Consider the following 17,149-nt stretch of genomic DNA (forward strand, 5'->3'; position numbering starts at 1 on the left):
TCTTAAATCATCGAAAAGTCATTGTTTACAATAGCTGTTAGGCCCTAATTCCAGCTATATCTAGAAATATACTGAGAACTTTACTAATATCTTCGTATATCTATATGGGGATCTTTTGAATACACTGAGGTCTTTTTTACACGGGGGTACCGTGTAAAAAATCCACCGAAATTTTGATTTTTCACACGGTTAAATGTTTTTAAAAAATCGGATTTTGATGCCATTTGTAATTACAGCATGCTATGGTCCATATAGACATATTTTAAAAATGTCTGTATTTACACCAAAAATTGAGATTTTTTTTAAGTATGTTATTCGATTACCTATAGCTTGAAACGGATAATGTGATTGGAATCAAGTCGATAGGATGTATCGTTGTCGAGAAATCGTTAAAAACGTACCGGGTAAATCCGAGAAAACCCGTTTAAAAAAACCGCGTAAAAACCGTGTAAAAAAAGACATCAGTGTGTTTCCTGCTGTCTAGGAAGGATGTCTGAAAGAATATCCTGTGACTTATGCAACGTTTCCTGATCATCTATAGAACTCCCTTAAGTTTTACAAAATTTCTTCAACATCTACAGCTCCCTGAATTTATTCCAAATTCCATAGTTTTCCATCTATCTTAATTCTATGAAGATCTCTGAACATCTTTGCACTTCTGGAATGACACCTAAGACATCTACAAATATTCCTGAACATCTAGAAAGTTCTTTGAACCTAAACGAATTTCCTAAAACCTCCAAGAAGCTCATGGAGCTTTTTTGAAGTAAGATCTCTGACAAACTGCAAAGCGTGATCCCTGAAGTTCTTAGAAGTTTATTGAACTATTTTTAGATCTTCTACAAAATTCCCTGAACTGATTCAAAAATTCCACCTATATGAAGTTTCACGCAGCTCTTCAAAATGCTACGAAATTCGCAAAACTTCTTCAAAGTTTGCTGCACTTCTACGTTTTTCGATGACTTTCCGCGATGTTTCACGAACGAAATTTCTTGAATTTGTACGTAATTTCCACAACTATTTCAAGCGGACGATCGAAGTAGGCTGAGCTGAAAAAATGACGTGTATTTGTTTTGCTGCGTCGTTTTCGTTCTAGTGAAAATGTTATAAATTTACAATTTCATATTTTAAAAATTGATAATTTTAAAGTACAGAAGTGATGTTGAAAAGTGCATTAAGTGAAAATTTTCAAATGCCTATCCGTTGCATGTGGTGCCGATTGTTCTAACCTACGCGTAGCTACGCTCAGCTAAGTTTATTTACCTTTTCGTTCCTCTGTCCTCGAAAGGAAATATCCATCTAATTCAAGACGATCATTTCAAAACTTACTAAATACGCGTCAATCAAATATTGCACTACTGCTTGATTGAAAGTTTCAGTACATTATCAATTTGTATATTGTGTATATTTGCATCGATAATGTATTGGAGCGGGGCTTATCATGTATGAAAGTGGCTTCGGAATGCTTGCGTTCTTGAAATGGGCTATTGTAGCTACGGTAGAGCTGTCACCTTCTAACTCCCGGGTTCAAGCTTCTTGCATTCATAAGAAATGATTGCAGGCAGATTTTATCCATAATGCCACTGCCAGACAGTGGGAGTTAGGCCAAGGGCGAATCTTCTAATCTACGGTTCCACATACTATTAATAACCTTTTACACGTGAGAACCTTCTATCGATCAGACAGAATGAATTGTGCATATGTTTAGGATCAACAAACATTTTCAGGCGCAAAGGAGCAACAGGATCGAGCTGATAACGTTTCTTAATTCCAAAATCTGAAGACTGTTTTGAATAATATGTTTAGGTAATGGGCAGCAACAACGGACAGATAAACTACTTACAGCTTCTATTTATTAAATGCTTGATTTAACGATTGCCTATTCCATGGCTTACCCTCCCTACCAACAAAAATCCACCCTTCTCGTGACACTTTTGAGGGGTCGTAGAGTTCTCTGCATCTCTCTTAAGTAAGTGTCGGACTAACATTCCACCCCAGATGCAAGGACGTGGCCAGGACAGCTCTGGTCTGTTGGAGGGAGACACATCCTTTATCTAAAAGGTAGTAATTAATCACAAATTACTATCTAACAGCAACGGATGAAAGTGGGTCTCAACAGTTTGGAGCTCGTACCACCTACGACATTGTGCAACCTAGTTTATGCTATGCTATGCTATGCTAATTTCCACAACTATTTCAAGTCCAAAATAAGCCCTCAATTTATACAGAGCATTTCAATTAATAATGAGCTTCCCTGAAATAGAATAATGTTCCCCTGTCTCCGTGCTACGAAGCTCCTTTCCAAGCTCCCTGTTTCAACGAATGTTTCTGAAGATTCATGAAGTTCCCACAATTCTTCTCAGTTTCCTCAATTCCTACGATATAAGAAAAAAAATATGGGCTCATGGTCAATTTGTAGAGCTTGAAGACGTCTTATTATGCCATAGATTAAATATCGATATAATATAATTTATCAAAATTGTTCCTTCTAGTCCATAACATAAGAAAAGAAGTCAACATAAAGGACTTTAATAAAATATTTGTTTGTGATCCAATTTTATGAATCGCTGAGTCAGAAAAAAATCACCAAACATTCTGGGGGGAGCTAGATAAGTCTGGAAAGGAGCTGACCCCCTTGCCACCCTCATTAGCTACGCCAATGTAAAATACTCGTTATTTGTCTTTATTACCCACAGAATACTCTAAGTATAAATTAATTGATGTATTTTTCAGCTTGCATTCTTCGTCATTTATCAAAAAAAGATTCTTTATGGGAGTTGTAAGTTTAGGAAATGTATTGTTGCTCCACATTGCTTAACTGATTTCAAATCGGGTCCGTATTAGCCTTCCTAAATTTTACTACATACCTATGGAAACCCTATTTTTTGTTCATATCTATTTCAAAATTCGCCGTTTCACTCTGTTTAAAAAAATGATAACTGAGTTTGTAGGAAATTATCTCAGCTACAACTTTGTTCAAGACAACTTTTCTATCAAATGTAAAAAACAAAAATTATCAATATTATTATTATTTAGCTTTATTGAGGAGGCTTTCAGCCTTGGGCTGGTTCACCTCCAATAAAAAATTGTCAATAATTCATGTCAGTGATATCTTATTATTATGCACAATCAACGGTTCAGCAGGCTAATTCTTGGCTACTATGTCACACTGCACAATGCAGTGTTGCCCACAAAACAGCTGCTTGATCATGCTATAAGAATATCAATCGCTTGTACAATTCATAACTATTTAATTTGACGTTTGCTGAAAAACGTTATTTCGCAAAGTTGTAGCTGAGAAAATTTCCCATAAGAGTAATTATAGAACTTTTTAACAGTGCAATATGGAAAAATGATAAAGGACAATGAACAAAAAGTTTGGTTTTTCCATAGTAATTTCCATATAAACGTTAAATGGTTTGTACCAAGTAAGTTTCTTATCAAATGAGTTAAAATTTTGGGAAGTTGATCAGGACCCAATTTGAAACCGATTGAGCGCTGCCATGGAGCGAAACTTTCAAACGTTGCATCAGTTTAATGTACATGATGGGTTAGTAAAAATTATTGTATAAGAATAACACCAACGAAATGCCAGAACCCCATAAACTATACTCCCAAACGGAAGCGACAGCGTCATCGAACTAAAAGCGACAGCCCGATACTGTGTACCTCATTCCATTCACCGTATTTCATAGTTCAAGACAGCAAAAATGCAATCAGACGATGTTGTCACATATGTATTCCGTACAGTGAACCACACCTCGCCTTTCACGACGACGTACAGCAAATCTCCCATCGGATTGGAAACAACCTGTCCGTCCGTCCGACGACGAACGACTTTGAAATCCCTGTCAGTCCAAACAAACCAGCTCCTACCGTATAAAAGCGCAAGGAATCACTTCTGCCCCATAACATTCCTTCCATCATCGTTCATCATCTCCGAGCTTTTTTAAAATCGGATCACGTTGCTACATTTATGGAAGCCAATTTATTTGCCTCTGCCCTCGGAGAGTAGATGGTACCGAGACTTAAAACTACCCTCCGTGCTCCCAAGGGACCACAACATGAGTTCTATAGTTCCTCTCTTCCTATGTGCCATGACAAAATGATGACATGAATGATGACAAATAATAATATTATTTCCAGGAGAGAAGCAAATTTTCTACAAATCGAAAATTCATTTCCGGTCTCCACTCCGGTACTCGACTCGAATTACGGTACAACTCAGTCGATTGCGAAATGCTGTATTTGATAACGACGACGACTACGATGATGATGATGATGATGATGATGGTTTTAGAATATTAGATTTCCGTTCCACTCTCACTCCATTGGGTGAGAATTTTTTATCCGGCTCACCAAAGAGTACTCGAAATGGAAGAAAGTATTAAAACCGGCGGAGGTATGTGGTGGTACGGGGCGCATATGTTTTTCCGGCAAAGTGGCAGAGACATCTATTTCGGTCATGCAATAAATTTACTGAATGGGAGAGCGGGTGCATGTGCTTTCGGTGCTTTTCTTCTGCTCGATAAAGTGTAATTTAAAAATAGCATTCTTCTTCTGGATAAATTGTTCGCTATTGCATAATCCGGGGGATAAAACAAGGTTGAAGCGGTGGGGAGGTCGAGAAAAAATGGTTTCGCATTCTTTTGCCATTTTTAAGGAAGAAGGAAATTTACTGAGTGAGCGTATATTTTGAGCAAATGAGCCATGTCTTGAAAAAAAAATGTAAATGGCATGGGAGTATGAGCAGGACTCGAAGGACCTACTGCTGAATTGATGCTGGAACAACTCGAGCAAGTACATTTAAAGGTTCACCAGTTGGTCCCTCTGAAGTGTGCACACATAATTGTGGCATCGAAAATAGATTTCTGCGGGAGAAAATAATGGAAGGCTTTCTACCTCATGGCCATTTCTCATAATGATGTTAGTAGAGCTTACCACGTTCACACTCTCATTAAACTGAAAAACCATTAATTAATTCGTTTATTGTATTTCTCGTTTCAGGTACGTACCGATTTTCTTCCCAATGATACCCGTTACTGACGATTCTATAGGTAACTTTGTCAATTATAAATTGTCAACCGAGATGAATTTTCAGAATTTTCACTAATACACGAATGCATTCAATGAATATTAATTTCCCTTGTTCACGATAAATGATAGCATTTGATCAATTTTCTCCCATCACGGCCACACGATGCTCTCGATCCAATCGATGTAGCTGGCAACTCTGGTGTAGATTGCCGGTGTGTTTGCAGTACCACACGATACACCGAATGAGGTAACTCCCACAACGTAGTAGGTACAATCCGCCGAATCCGTAAGCACCTGAATCGGCCCACCGGAGTCACCCTGGCATGTATCCCGTCCGCCTTCCTTGCTTCCATAGCACAGCTGGTGTTCAATGACACCTTGACTAAACTTTCGATCCATACTGTACACTTCCTGACACTTGCTCCGATCCAGTGCATTCAGCTGTACCTTGCGAAGCGTGTTGGACATCGTGCCACCTGGAACAATTCATGGATAAAATTGCTAAAAATGTCCTGCTTGGAAGCACTAACTTGCAAACATTGTGTGTCCAAAGCCCGTTGCAATGACCGACGTTGCATTCAATTGGGCCGAATCCCACAGGCAAGCCGGGCGGATGAAGTCCGAGAAGATAACCTTACGCCTCAGCTTGATCAAGGCTATATCATGATAGGACTGAAGAAACGAGTACACCCTAGGAGGGGTAATGTTGGCGATGTCGAAATCGACTTGATTGTCGTACTCGTTGGTCAGATTCACTTCAGCCATGCGTACGATCACTGGCGATTGACCATCGAGCACGGTGCAATGTGCTGCCGTCAGTACATACTGCTCGCTGATCAAAGAACCACCACAGCGGAAATTATATTTTCCAGCATCTTCCGTACTCCATCCGAGCAGAGCCTGATGCGGGAACTCCTTCTTCTTGGTATCCACACCACCAACGATCAGGTCTATCGTGCGGCTACAGTTGAACACTTCAAACTCCAAACGTATTGGGAACATGGTAAGCGATATGGCACTCGATCTAATTTTCATACGATTCCGATACTGTTCGCATTCTGTGTGTTGGGCGGCGAGATTAATTTTCGAACTTAACGGGAACTGCTCAGTACTTACTTACTTGGGAAATTCTTCGCTGGCCTTGACACGACAAATGGAATTAAGCATAGATTAACCTACGATCTTTACAGCGGAATCGATATGCAAATGTGTTACCTTGAATAGGCTGACAAGCAGCGAGTAAACACAACAGTGCAACGTATTGAATAACAGTTCGACGCATTGTGATTTTGGGGAGGGTTGGTGTTGAACTAAGCTAGCTGGAAGAATCCAGTGGTGTTTTAAATGAAAATAGGTATGAGTGGTCGTACGGAAGTAATGTTTTGCTAATTTATCGACGGTCGATGTCGTCGACGTTTTGGGTAAATTACGGTTAATTCACTGGTTACGCAGTATTCTAGAACATCAACAGAGATTTCATGACGTATATGACGGATAATGAAAATATATATTTAAAGCATTTCTCTCGTGAAAACACTTGAAGATTACACGTAACATATTTAATTTATCTTCCATCTACATATTTATCTAAAGTAAAGTAACAAAAACGGGTCATAACGCATATTAAACAAATTGAAAGAGCGGTGATAGAGTGTCGATGAAAGGGATTGAAAGCCATAAGGAGACTTCGTTTCGTCTCGATAATCTACGTTACTTTCATTGAAAGTTATGAGCAAAGCAACGACGAAAAGGTACTATGGTGATAGAAATGTTGCGTTGAACACGTTGTATGTAAGAGGCAAAACTCGAGTTCATTTTAGAACTTCGAAATGTAGAGCCGTGGTTGTGAAGCACTCGTCTTTAGACGAGTCATAATTCAATCAAAAGCTGTTCGTTCTAGTTGTTTCCGTATGACTTCAGTCAATCAATTTTAAGCCTTACGACGCTTGATCATGGATTTTCAGTAATGTTTGAATATGAATTAATAAATCAAGGGGGGAGTACACTTTGATTTTTCAAAAAAATGCATTTTTTTTACTTAAAATGTTCCTTGGGATGTATACTTTAATTTAGAAAAGACTCCAAGTCCGCCAGAATATTCCTTACCGCTTTACGAAGCGATTTCCTATAACATGTACCAGCGCGCTGAGAGAGCAATTTTATCTTTAAACGCGTTTATCTCGAAACGGGGTTTTTCAAACTGGTGTGGGAAATAACTCTAACCAGTTATCATCAAATTTGGATATCGCCTAGGTTTTCTTGTTCAGAATTAAATTCTGCTTAGAAATACGAATCCACATTTTCGATTTTGTCAAAAAAGGATTTTTAATCCACGATCTTGAAAGCATTTTGAGGGTGAAAAAATGGACTTTTTTTTCCTAAGGCCACAACTTATGAAAAAAAAAAATCGGAATACGTATTTCTAACCGAAATTTCATTACTAATCAGGATTTTTGTTCGATCTATGTTCCAGGATCACATGGAAAGGCGTATTTTCCCAAGCCGTTTTCCGACTTCCTCGCGAGGATGCCGCGCGACCTGGTGCACCGGCCACGGGGAGACGCCAATCGAGTTCAAAAAAATACAAATTGTAGTTCGAAGGATGACTAATAAATGGGTTATAACATATTTGCCCTCCCTGAGTGTTTTATTGCTTAAAAAAATTAACGAAAATGCCTTACTTTTTAGACGTTCAAAGTGTTCCACCCCCTTAATGCCTAACATAGTACTAGAGGGTGGTTCAAAATATCGTATTTCCTTCACCAAGCCAAATCAAATTCAAATCAGGTCCTGATCATTCATTCTGGCCCTGTTGTAGCTGAGAAAATTTTCTATAAGTACAAATAGCAAACTTACCCGTAAATCATTATGGCGGAAGGCTAGGATAAGGAGAACAAAAAGTTCACTTTTCCCATAGTAATGTCCATATAAACTTTGAAGGGCCAGGCGATATGAAATCGCAACTAAATAACCTCAAATTTGAGGAGAATTATCAGGACCTGATTTGAAAATCTAGCTTTGAGCAAAATCAATATTTTGAACCACCCAAGCACGTATGCTTATCGACCGTATCTTAACTAATTTATGCTTAATGCGTAAAACAACCCTAGTAGTACGCTTGTCACAAATAAATTGTAGAAACTTATATACGACTTATTTCAGTCATAAACAAGTTGCTGTAACTTATTGTGATGAAAGCGTGCTACTCGGTAAGAGTTAATGTTGTAGGGAATAGAATTTATGGATTGGTCAAATCATTCGAGCAGTTTTAAATTAAGTTTGCTACCATTTGAACTATGCTGTGGATCAGGCTTGCTAAACTCCTCAAACTCACTGGAGGTTTTAAAACACTCTTGTCCTGCGAGTTTAGCCAGCCCTCAGACGTAAGGTGCGCTTTTCGAGACTCCGGATGACTTTTTTGTTCGACGCAAGAAGCTCAGAGTTCACCCAGAGTGATAGTAAGAGCGTGTAATAGAAAACATGAACATGAATGGCAGCAAACCTCACTCTCATTTTATCTCCCTTCGCTCACAAGCTCTGAAGCTCATTGGAATAATTTGGCAGTAGGCATTCTACTCCTCAGAAAAATGCTACGCTCGGATCATTTCGAACTCGCGAGCGAGACTCCATCAAGCCTGCCGTGGATCAATATTTTTAGATCTTTTCTTCTGTAATCTCGTGAATCTAGATCTATCCGAAAATGTCTGGTAGAAAATCATCTTAAAACTGCTCGACTATGTGATTAATTGGGTTGTGGAATACTCATATGAGCAGAAACAAAAGTGATTGTAAGTCCACTTAGTATTTCATATCCATGAAAGTTACGTCTTTCAACTACAATGTACAGTCATTCCCACTAAATACCTCTTGAAATCTAATGCTTTTGATTACTCTGCCGCTCGTGACAAGTACGTTTCATAGCACAAATCAGCAAGCCGAGAAAAACTCGAATGTGAGGGGCTCGGTGGCCTAAAAGCGACCATTTTTGCATTTTATTTCCACTGTTCGGAACATAAATTCAGTATGACAAATTTTTTTATACATTACAGTATATCCCATGTTATTTTAGTGCATGTCGTATTACTCCATCACTATTGAGAAATGATGAACTATTCGGTTTTGATTTAGTGAAATAGTGAAAACAACCTCCAAAGACGCACCATACTGTCAGTCAATAACGGATATCTTGACGACAAAATCAAGCAATCACACCGATAATGCCCATGCATCAGAACCCTAGCCTTAACCACACCAAACAACGAATAGACGATTCGGATTCACATAGCTGAAGGCTAGCCCATTTTTGACTTATTTCAAGATCATCCTCGGTGGTGCAACTCAGTTCTTATCACTATTAACAAGGCATAAAACGTAACAAAGACTAAGATGTGTCCCTTTGATTGCTGAAAAATTCTGTTCCCCTAATTTGAAGTAGTCACGAATAGGGTCGTTGGTAGATCATGCGCGGTAACGCACCACGAAGAGGTGATCTGTCCACGTTGCGTGTCACCGTGTTTGCTTACTAAGCAGAAAATCGTTCAATCTCAGGCCTTTTCATATTCAACCGGTTGCGTTTCGAGAAAATTAATTAAGGGTATCTTTTGTCGAGTTTTGCCCACTGTGCATGACGAATTTAAAGAATATCTGCTTAAAAACTTTTCCGCGACCTTAATTTCATTTGAAATTATTCTGTGGACGACGCACAGTGGGGCCGTTCTGAAAAACGACAGTCTTGGAAGTCACACAATGATTCCAAATGTGAGCGATCTATGACTGAAGATGAAGGTTTGTCTTTATTTATTGATGGGGACTTCTCTAAGGACCAATGAACCTTATTACGCAATACAGCAAGGCAATGCAATGTGGCACAGATTTACCTGTCGTATAAAAGATTAATTCAAGCTCGTGAAAGATGTCTCCCAGAGAATATAACGGTATCATAAATATCTGCTGAAACTCAGCTTCAATCTTTGATGGACCATACTGTCAAACGCATCTTTTTGCTAGATATTCCGGAAACCAGTGAAGACCTGGAACTTCTATCCAAATGGGGTTTCGATGGATCATCTGATCATTCTAACTAATATTTAATACTAATATTTAATATTTTTTTAATATTTACATGATTGGATCTATTTACACAAAGAACTATATGAGAATAATGCAGAATATATGGTAAAAACTGCTGTATCAAAAAGCTGTATAAATTTTGTTCCTGAGGGTTCCCGAAGCTAACTTTTTCTACACGTATGCTCAAAGTTATAACAAACTCAATGCCGCTTAGTGCTATTTCACAAACATTCATTTTTTTTTTTATTTTTTTTTTCTAAAGTTGATGATTTTTTCCTTCAAAATCACAGTACAGCAAACAAGAGTCAATAAATGTTGTTGACGTCTTGAGAAAAGTTTTGTATTTTGATGATATCTAAAACTTTCTCGAATATAATGAACCGGTCAAACTTGATTAAAATATGATTTAACTTAAAAAACCAGTTTAAGGGTACTCCTGAAAAAAAAAATGATTATATCTCATTAGTTTGAAGATACAGAAATTTGGTGTCTTCGGCAAACCTTCATGAAATAATTAGATCTACAACTTTGCTGAAGACGTCATATGTCTATCTCGTTTGTAAAAAAAAGTTAGTTTTTCTAAGTGTAATACCCCCTCAATATTAAACCCGGTGTTTGTTTCAAAAGCAACGGATCGCCATTCTCAGAAACTTCTCCGAAGAAACCTACCCTCGAAAACGTCAAAAATGATGAGAAAAGACTTTTGACCGTCTTTTTTTCAGAACGGCCTCACTGTGCGACGGGGGCAAGAGAGATGGACAAATCTCCCCAGCAATAACAACTTATTTTTAGAATTTTTGACATAAAAATTGTTTAAGAATCTTAATAAATCTTGAATTTTGTCAAGTAGATAAATATGCCCAAGACTTATAGGAATATTCAGTGTCAATAATTTCCACCGAAATTTGAAGAAGACATCAAGAATCTGGGACGTGGAAAATTGTCAAGACACGTGGATTTGGAAGCATTTTCAAAGGATTTCGATAAGAACAGGGAAAATTCAGAGGAAAATTTCAAGAGAAATCAAAGGAGTATTCAAAGCGACACTTTAATGACAATTTCAAAGGAACCATAATTTAAAAAAAAAATCCCGGCTGGAAAACCAAAGAAAGTGTGACATGAATTTCAAGCGAACTGTGATAAAATCCCAATCGAATACGCAAATAGTTCCAAAGAAATTTGAAGGAGGATATGAATTTTTGACAGCATTCATAGTGGAGATTACTTTGAGAATTCTGAGGAGTTTCTAGGGAATAGGAGAATGAGTAGAGTTAAAAAGTTGTGACTCATTATTTCAGAGGAAAATTCCATAGAGCTTATTTTGAGAATTCCAGAATAATTCTTAGAAGAATTCCAACAGAGTGTTAGCAATAAAATTCACCGGTATTTTGAGAACGATTTCAACAAATTTGGAGTCGAATTTCAATATAACTTTGAGCAGAATTTAAAGGAAAATTCTGATAATAATTCGGACTATAATTCTAAAGAACCCCTAATGAATATTCCACCAAGAACTCTAGGGCAAGTTTGAAAAAATTCCAAACTTAACCCACATAAGTTGCAAGTTGAGATTATGAGGAATGCTATAATTCTAAATCAGCCAAGTAACAATGTTGGTTTTATGAGGGTTCTGTAGACTATGTTATAGACTTGTAGAGTGCTATAAAACCGCAATAAAACCTGCAATGTTACTTGGGCATGGCCACATTGATAGTTGGTATCCTAACTAGAATTCCAAGTGAATTCTGATAACAATTCAAAAGGACTCCGAATCTGAGAATAGTTCCAAGACAATTCTAAGGATAACTGCAATTCTTTTTGTATATTAATTTATTTGATAAGGCTCAACCGAATTAACTTAACAGAGCCGAGGATTCATGGCCACTATACAATACATCTTAAAGCTATAGTCAAAAGGTACAACACAATAAACACCTTATCTTCCGCTATCCAAAAAGCCTCCTCCATCAGAACTGGAGCCGCTTCCAGTAGTTTCATTGTATGGCAAATTGTTGTACGCCAACGAGGGTCAGAGTGCGTCCATTGCAGCAATGGACGCAAAACGTGGTCAGCACTCACACACTTATCACGAAACGGTTGCTTTCCAAAGTCGACGACGCATCGACCGAAAGAACTGCTGATGAAGAACAATGAGGAGGACCACACAATGGTTGCTGCCGAGTAAACAGACGATCGCGTAGCACGCATCGAGAGTGGCCTGCTTTTGTCGACAGCCGAGTGAACACTTGAACTGCAATTCTGATATTCAGAGAATAGATGCAAGGGAATCACGAGGAAAATTTCAAATTTATTCTAAGTATCTTCTTCTTCTTCACATTTCAAGCTTATTGCATATCGCATATTAGCTTATTGCGTTCTCTCAGCTTAGTGTTCTAGATGCACTTCTACAGTTTTTAATTGACAGCTTTCGATGCCTATACCATTTTTGCATTGGTATAATTGTGTGGCAAGTCCAATCATACTTCTATGCCCAGGAAAGTCGAGACATTTTCCAACCCGAAAAATTTATAGACCGGCCCGGGAATCGAACCCAGCCACGTCCAGCATGGTCTTGCTTTGTAGCTGCGCCTTTACCGACTGAGCTAAGGGAGGCCCTAAGTATGTTGACTATTGATTAACTCCTGGGAATATTTCAAGGGAATTCTGAGGACAACTCCAAGAGAATTGTCCGAGGAATGTTAATGGATTTCTGGGAGAACTCTAAGCAAATTTTGAAATATTAGGGAATGCTGAGGAGAGTTCCTTGGGCAAGAAAATTCTTTAACAACTCCAAGTAGATTTTCATGAAAATTCTGCCAAGATTTCCATGATTATTCTAGAGGGTGTGTAGGAGCAATATTAGGGGAATTTTGGTAAAAATATTGTATGTTTTCATACGAGAATGCGAAAGAAAAATTGATGAGCAAATTCCAATAGATTTATGGAGAAAAGTCCATAAATGAGAGTACCTCAATTATTCTTCCGAAATTTTGGAAAAAAAAACTCTGAGAAACTCAAATGGAAAATAACTCCATAGAGTTCCAACTAAATTATTAAGGACATCGACATAGGAAACATTAACCGAGTTATGAACAAAATATCGTCCAGATTTCTTTTAGACCTTCTGGGACTGACGTGAGCATGCTTGGCATACACAGCTTTGGCCACGAACTGCTCATTTGCTAATCACTTTGCACACATTTGATGAATCATATTTCTTTTTGAAGCAGTAGATATAATATAGTTTGAGCTTCTTATAGATACGTAAACCAAGTAGATTTTAATTCTAGTAATAAACTGTATTTGTTTTTGCGTTGTAAAAATTAAGTGAGAAATGCTCGCTGCACATCTCGGGCTTTAAGTGTAGAAATTGGTGTTGATTGAAAAGTTAAGATTTACCTACCCTATACATATCTATAGTAAACTATGATCCTAATCAGGGTGCCTTTCATTCATTTTGACTAAAATAATGTTTTATGAAATTATGGAATAATAAGATATTATGATGATATTTTGTATAAGTAAGTAATAAGAAAAGTTTGTAAAGTTTGTGTTTCACACATCAAACCTGCAAATTTAGCTTTGACAGAATCACCATGAGCGTTTTTCTAATCGCCTCTTCGCGAAGAGTGAAGAGTGAAGAGTGGGTGAGATAAATTACAAAATCGCTTATTGCGAATCTCATGTAGAAAAATTGGCTGGTATTATGTGTCAAACACAAACTTATAACAATCTTTTCTTGTTTTTTACATAATCAAAATATTTTCATAATATCTTACTATTCCATAATTTCTTAAAACATTTTTTTAGTCAAAATTAATGCAAGGCAGCCTGATCCTAATCTATCAATTACTTTAAAGAAAAACAAATTTCAACAACTGAGTGAAAAGTTATTATCAAATGAGCAGTTGGTGTGTACAACTATGCATGCCAAGCATGCTTGTGAGAGCTCAATCCTGGGGTTAAACAAAAGATCGACAGACAAAAGGTCGATGCGGAAAAGTTGAAAGACAAATGGTCTGAAGACAAAAGGTCGAAAGACAAATGGTCGAAAGAAAAACAGGTCGAAATAAAAAAGGTCGAAAGACAAAAGGTCGAAAGACAAAAGGTCGAAAGACAAAAGGTCGAAAGACGAAACATCGAGAGATAAAAGATCGAATGGCAAGAGGACAAGTTGCAGCAGTGGTGAAATTGTAAGCGTGATTGCCTCACACTCCAAAGGGCCTGTTTTCAATCACAGTCGGTGCCGTCGGGATTTTATGAGGCATAAAATCTCTGATCACGTAGGGGAAGTAAAGCTTTGATCTCCAGTGCATGAGTTGATGGGTCGATAGGTAGGTCCAGGTGACAAATGAAGAAAAAAAGAAACAGAAAGAACAAAAAGAAAACCACCCAATTAGAAAACGATAAAAACTATCAAATACAAAAATAAATAAATTTAATGTAATAATAAGATATTAATTGTCAGTTGAATTATTAATAAACAAATAATCAAATAAACAAACAAAATGAAGGTTCAAATTCCTACTCCACTTGGATACTCTATGTTCACGAAAGTCGAGAATATTTTCAAATCAATAAGACCGAACTAAGATTCTTTCTCAAACTCAAATCTCTTGCATGGAATTCCGTATCTTTACTGGTCTAGGGCCTCATGAAAGTCTTATTTAAACAAATCCAATCTATCGAGTGATGTTAGAAAAATCTTCTCGATTACATGGTATTGCATTGTGGTTGGATCACATGTGCCCTGAACTTTCATCCTGGGAATTCCCCGTGATTTACCCAAAACATCGACTACGTGACCATCGATAAAGAAGCAAAAAGTTTGCATCAAACAGCCGCAAGAATTACCCTTTAAAACGCCACTGGTTTCTTCCAGATAGCTTAGTTCAACACCAACCCTTCCAGACATCACAATGCATCGCACTGTTGTTACACTGCTGTTGCTACTTGCTACTTGCCAGCTTATAAAAGGTAACGCATTTGCATATTATCGCACCCGCTGTAAAGATCGTAAGTTAATCCATTCATAATTCCTTTCCTCGTGTCAAGGCCAGCGAAGAATTTCCCAGATAAGTAAGTAAACAACCTTCAAGTAAAATTTGTCACGCAAATCTCACAGAATATCTCTCAACACGCAACACAGAATGCGAAGAGTATCGCAGTCGGATGAAAATAAGAACATATGCTATCCCGCTTGTCCTGGACCCAACACCGATCGAGTATGAAGCATTCAACTGTAGCCGCACGGTCGACCTGATTGTCGGTGGTGAGAACGCCAAGGAACGAGAGTTCCCACATCAGGCTCTGCTCGGATGGAGCACGCAAGATCCTGACAAATACGATTTCCGCTGTGGTGCTTCTTTGATCAGCGAGCAATACGTGCTGACTGCAGCACATTGTACGGTGCGCGATAATCAACCACCGGTCGTGGTACGCATGGCTGAATTGAACCTGGCCGATGAGTACGACAATCAAGTCGATTTCGATATCGCAAGTATCACCCGCCATAGAAACTACTCGTTTGTTAAGTCCTATCATGATATTGCCTTGATCAAGCTGAAGCAAAAGGTTATCTTCTCGGACTACATCCGCCCGGCATGCATGTGGGATTCGACCCAATTGAATGCAACGTCGGTCATTGCAACGGGTTTTGGACACACAATGTTTGCAGGTTAGTGCTTCCAAGCAGGACATTTTCGCAGATTTATCCATGAACAGTGTGTGATTCGTTCTAGGTGGCACGATGTCCAACACGCTCCGCAAGGTAACGCTGGAGGAGCTGGATCGACACACATGTCAGGCAGTGTACCGTAATAATCGGAAGTTTCGCCAAGGAGTCATTGAACACCAGCTGTGCTTTGGAAGCAAGGAAGGCGGACGGGATACCTGCCAGGGTGACTCCGGAGGACCGATACAGGTGCTTACACATATGGCGGATTGTACCTTCTACGTTGTGGGAATTACATCAACCGGAGTAATGTGTGGTGAAGAGAACACTCCAGCAATCTACACCCGAGTTGCTAGCTACATCGATTGGATCGAAAGCATCGTGTGGCCATGACGGGTTTTTAGATGGCATTCCAGCGAACAAGTAAAGAATGTGGTATTGAATGGCACTTATAAACAAACAGTGACGGTAAACATTGGACACGATACGACATAAACTGCTAATTACGCGATGAGTTTCATTTCATTAATCGAAAGTAATTAACGATTAGATCTGTGCTACACATTCTTGACAGCTTGACACAAAGAATACTGTAAAATGACACACCATCAAAATTATATGAAAACCAATCTGCTCCTAATTGAGAACCCAGTGTAATGGCAGTGATCCTGATTGATGTCTTTCCTTGAACCTTATTTCTTCCGCTGAGTATCAGTCAGTTCACTCTTCGCTGTATCCACAATTCACCACCGTCCTCATATCACACTGCTGGTAATAATAGCACTAAATAAACCAAACCAAAAAAAACATCCACCGAATGATGCACTTTGCTCCATCACTCACTTGTCGTTGATAAATTTCCGTGTCATGGTTGGGGAGGTATATACAGTCTCTTTGCTCTCGCACCTTTGCAAGGATTCCAGGAAAAGGTCTTCGGAAGCTTTTGCTAGTATTTTTTTCTCTCTCTGCGTCCATCCGGACCGCAGTGCCGGAATGATGGATGTTGTTCGCTGAAATAAGTGTCATACAAACTACTTCGTACTACACTGTATGTGGTTGCATTTTTGCACGAGAGAATCCCAGTTTCTTGCAAGGGGAAGCTATTATCGAGACTTCCCACAATCAAGTACTACGTGAATCGTTTTGTCATCTTCAAACACTCGGGTGTAATTGAGTCACACACAATTGCATGACGTAAATAGAGCCATCACCATCTGCTATAGCCACCACTAGAACTGTTTCCCAAGTGCAAAAAGCGAACCGTTTACACTGGTTAGAGCGAATTTAATTCAAAAGTAATTTAGGAATCACCAACTTTGCACTCAGATTTGGGTTGAATGTGGTTCTATTATGGAAGACCTTTCCATT

General features: G+C 38.5%; 4 protein-coding genes across 5 annotated transcripts in view; 2 read left to right on the forward strand and 2 right to left on the reverse strand.

The window, feature by feature from the left end:
* Positions 1 to 17,149, reverse strand: part of Rab3GAP1 (RAB3 GTPase activating protein subunit 1) — a 584,432-nt gene that overhangs the window by 442,631 nt on the left and 124,652 nt on the right. The window lies entirely within an intron of this gene.
* Positions 1 to 17,149, forward strand: part of haf (leucine-rich repeat and fibronectin type-III domain-containing protein hattifattener) — a 507,398-nt gene that overhangs the window by 395,777 nt on the left and 94,472 nt on the right. The gene's annotated exons all lie outside the window — the stretch shown is intronic.
* LOC135703648 (serine protease snake-like) lies at positions 5,161 to 6,054 on the reverse strand. The gene is made up of 2 exons (XM_065224928.1): positions 5,568 to 6,054; positions 5,161 to 5,513 (listed from the first exon to the last, which is right to left on the reverse strand). The coding sequence occupies exons 1-2, from the start codon at positions 6,037 to 6,039 to the stop codon at positions 5,188 to 5,190; spliced, it is 798 nt and encodes a 265-aa protein (XP_065081000.1). The 5' UTR covers positions 6,040 to 6,054; the 3' UTR covers positions 5,161 to 5,187.
* Positions 14,914 to 16,568, forward strand: LOC135703649 (serine protease snake-like). Its single transcript, XM_065224929.1, has 4 exons — positions 14,914 to 15,084; positions 15,163 to 15,186; positions 15,257 to 15,784; positions 15,849 to 16,568. Exons 1-4 carry the CDS (start codon positions 15,027 to 15,029, stop codon positions 16,172 to 16,174), a joined length of 936 nt encoding a protein of 311 aa, XP_065081001.1. The 5' UTR covers positions 14,914 to 15,026; the 3' UTR covers positions 16,175 to 16,568.

The sequence above is a fragment of the Ochlerotatus camptorhynchus genome, unplaced genomic scaffold (assembly GCF_037179485.1).
Source record: "Ochlerotatus camptorhynchus isolate MF236.1 unplaced genomic scaffold, CSIRO-AGI_Acam_v1.1 ptg000220l, whole genome shotgun sequence".
NCBI lineage: Eukaryota > Metazoa > Arthropoda > Insecta > Diptera > Culicidae > Ochlerotatus > Ochlerotatus camptorhynchus.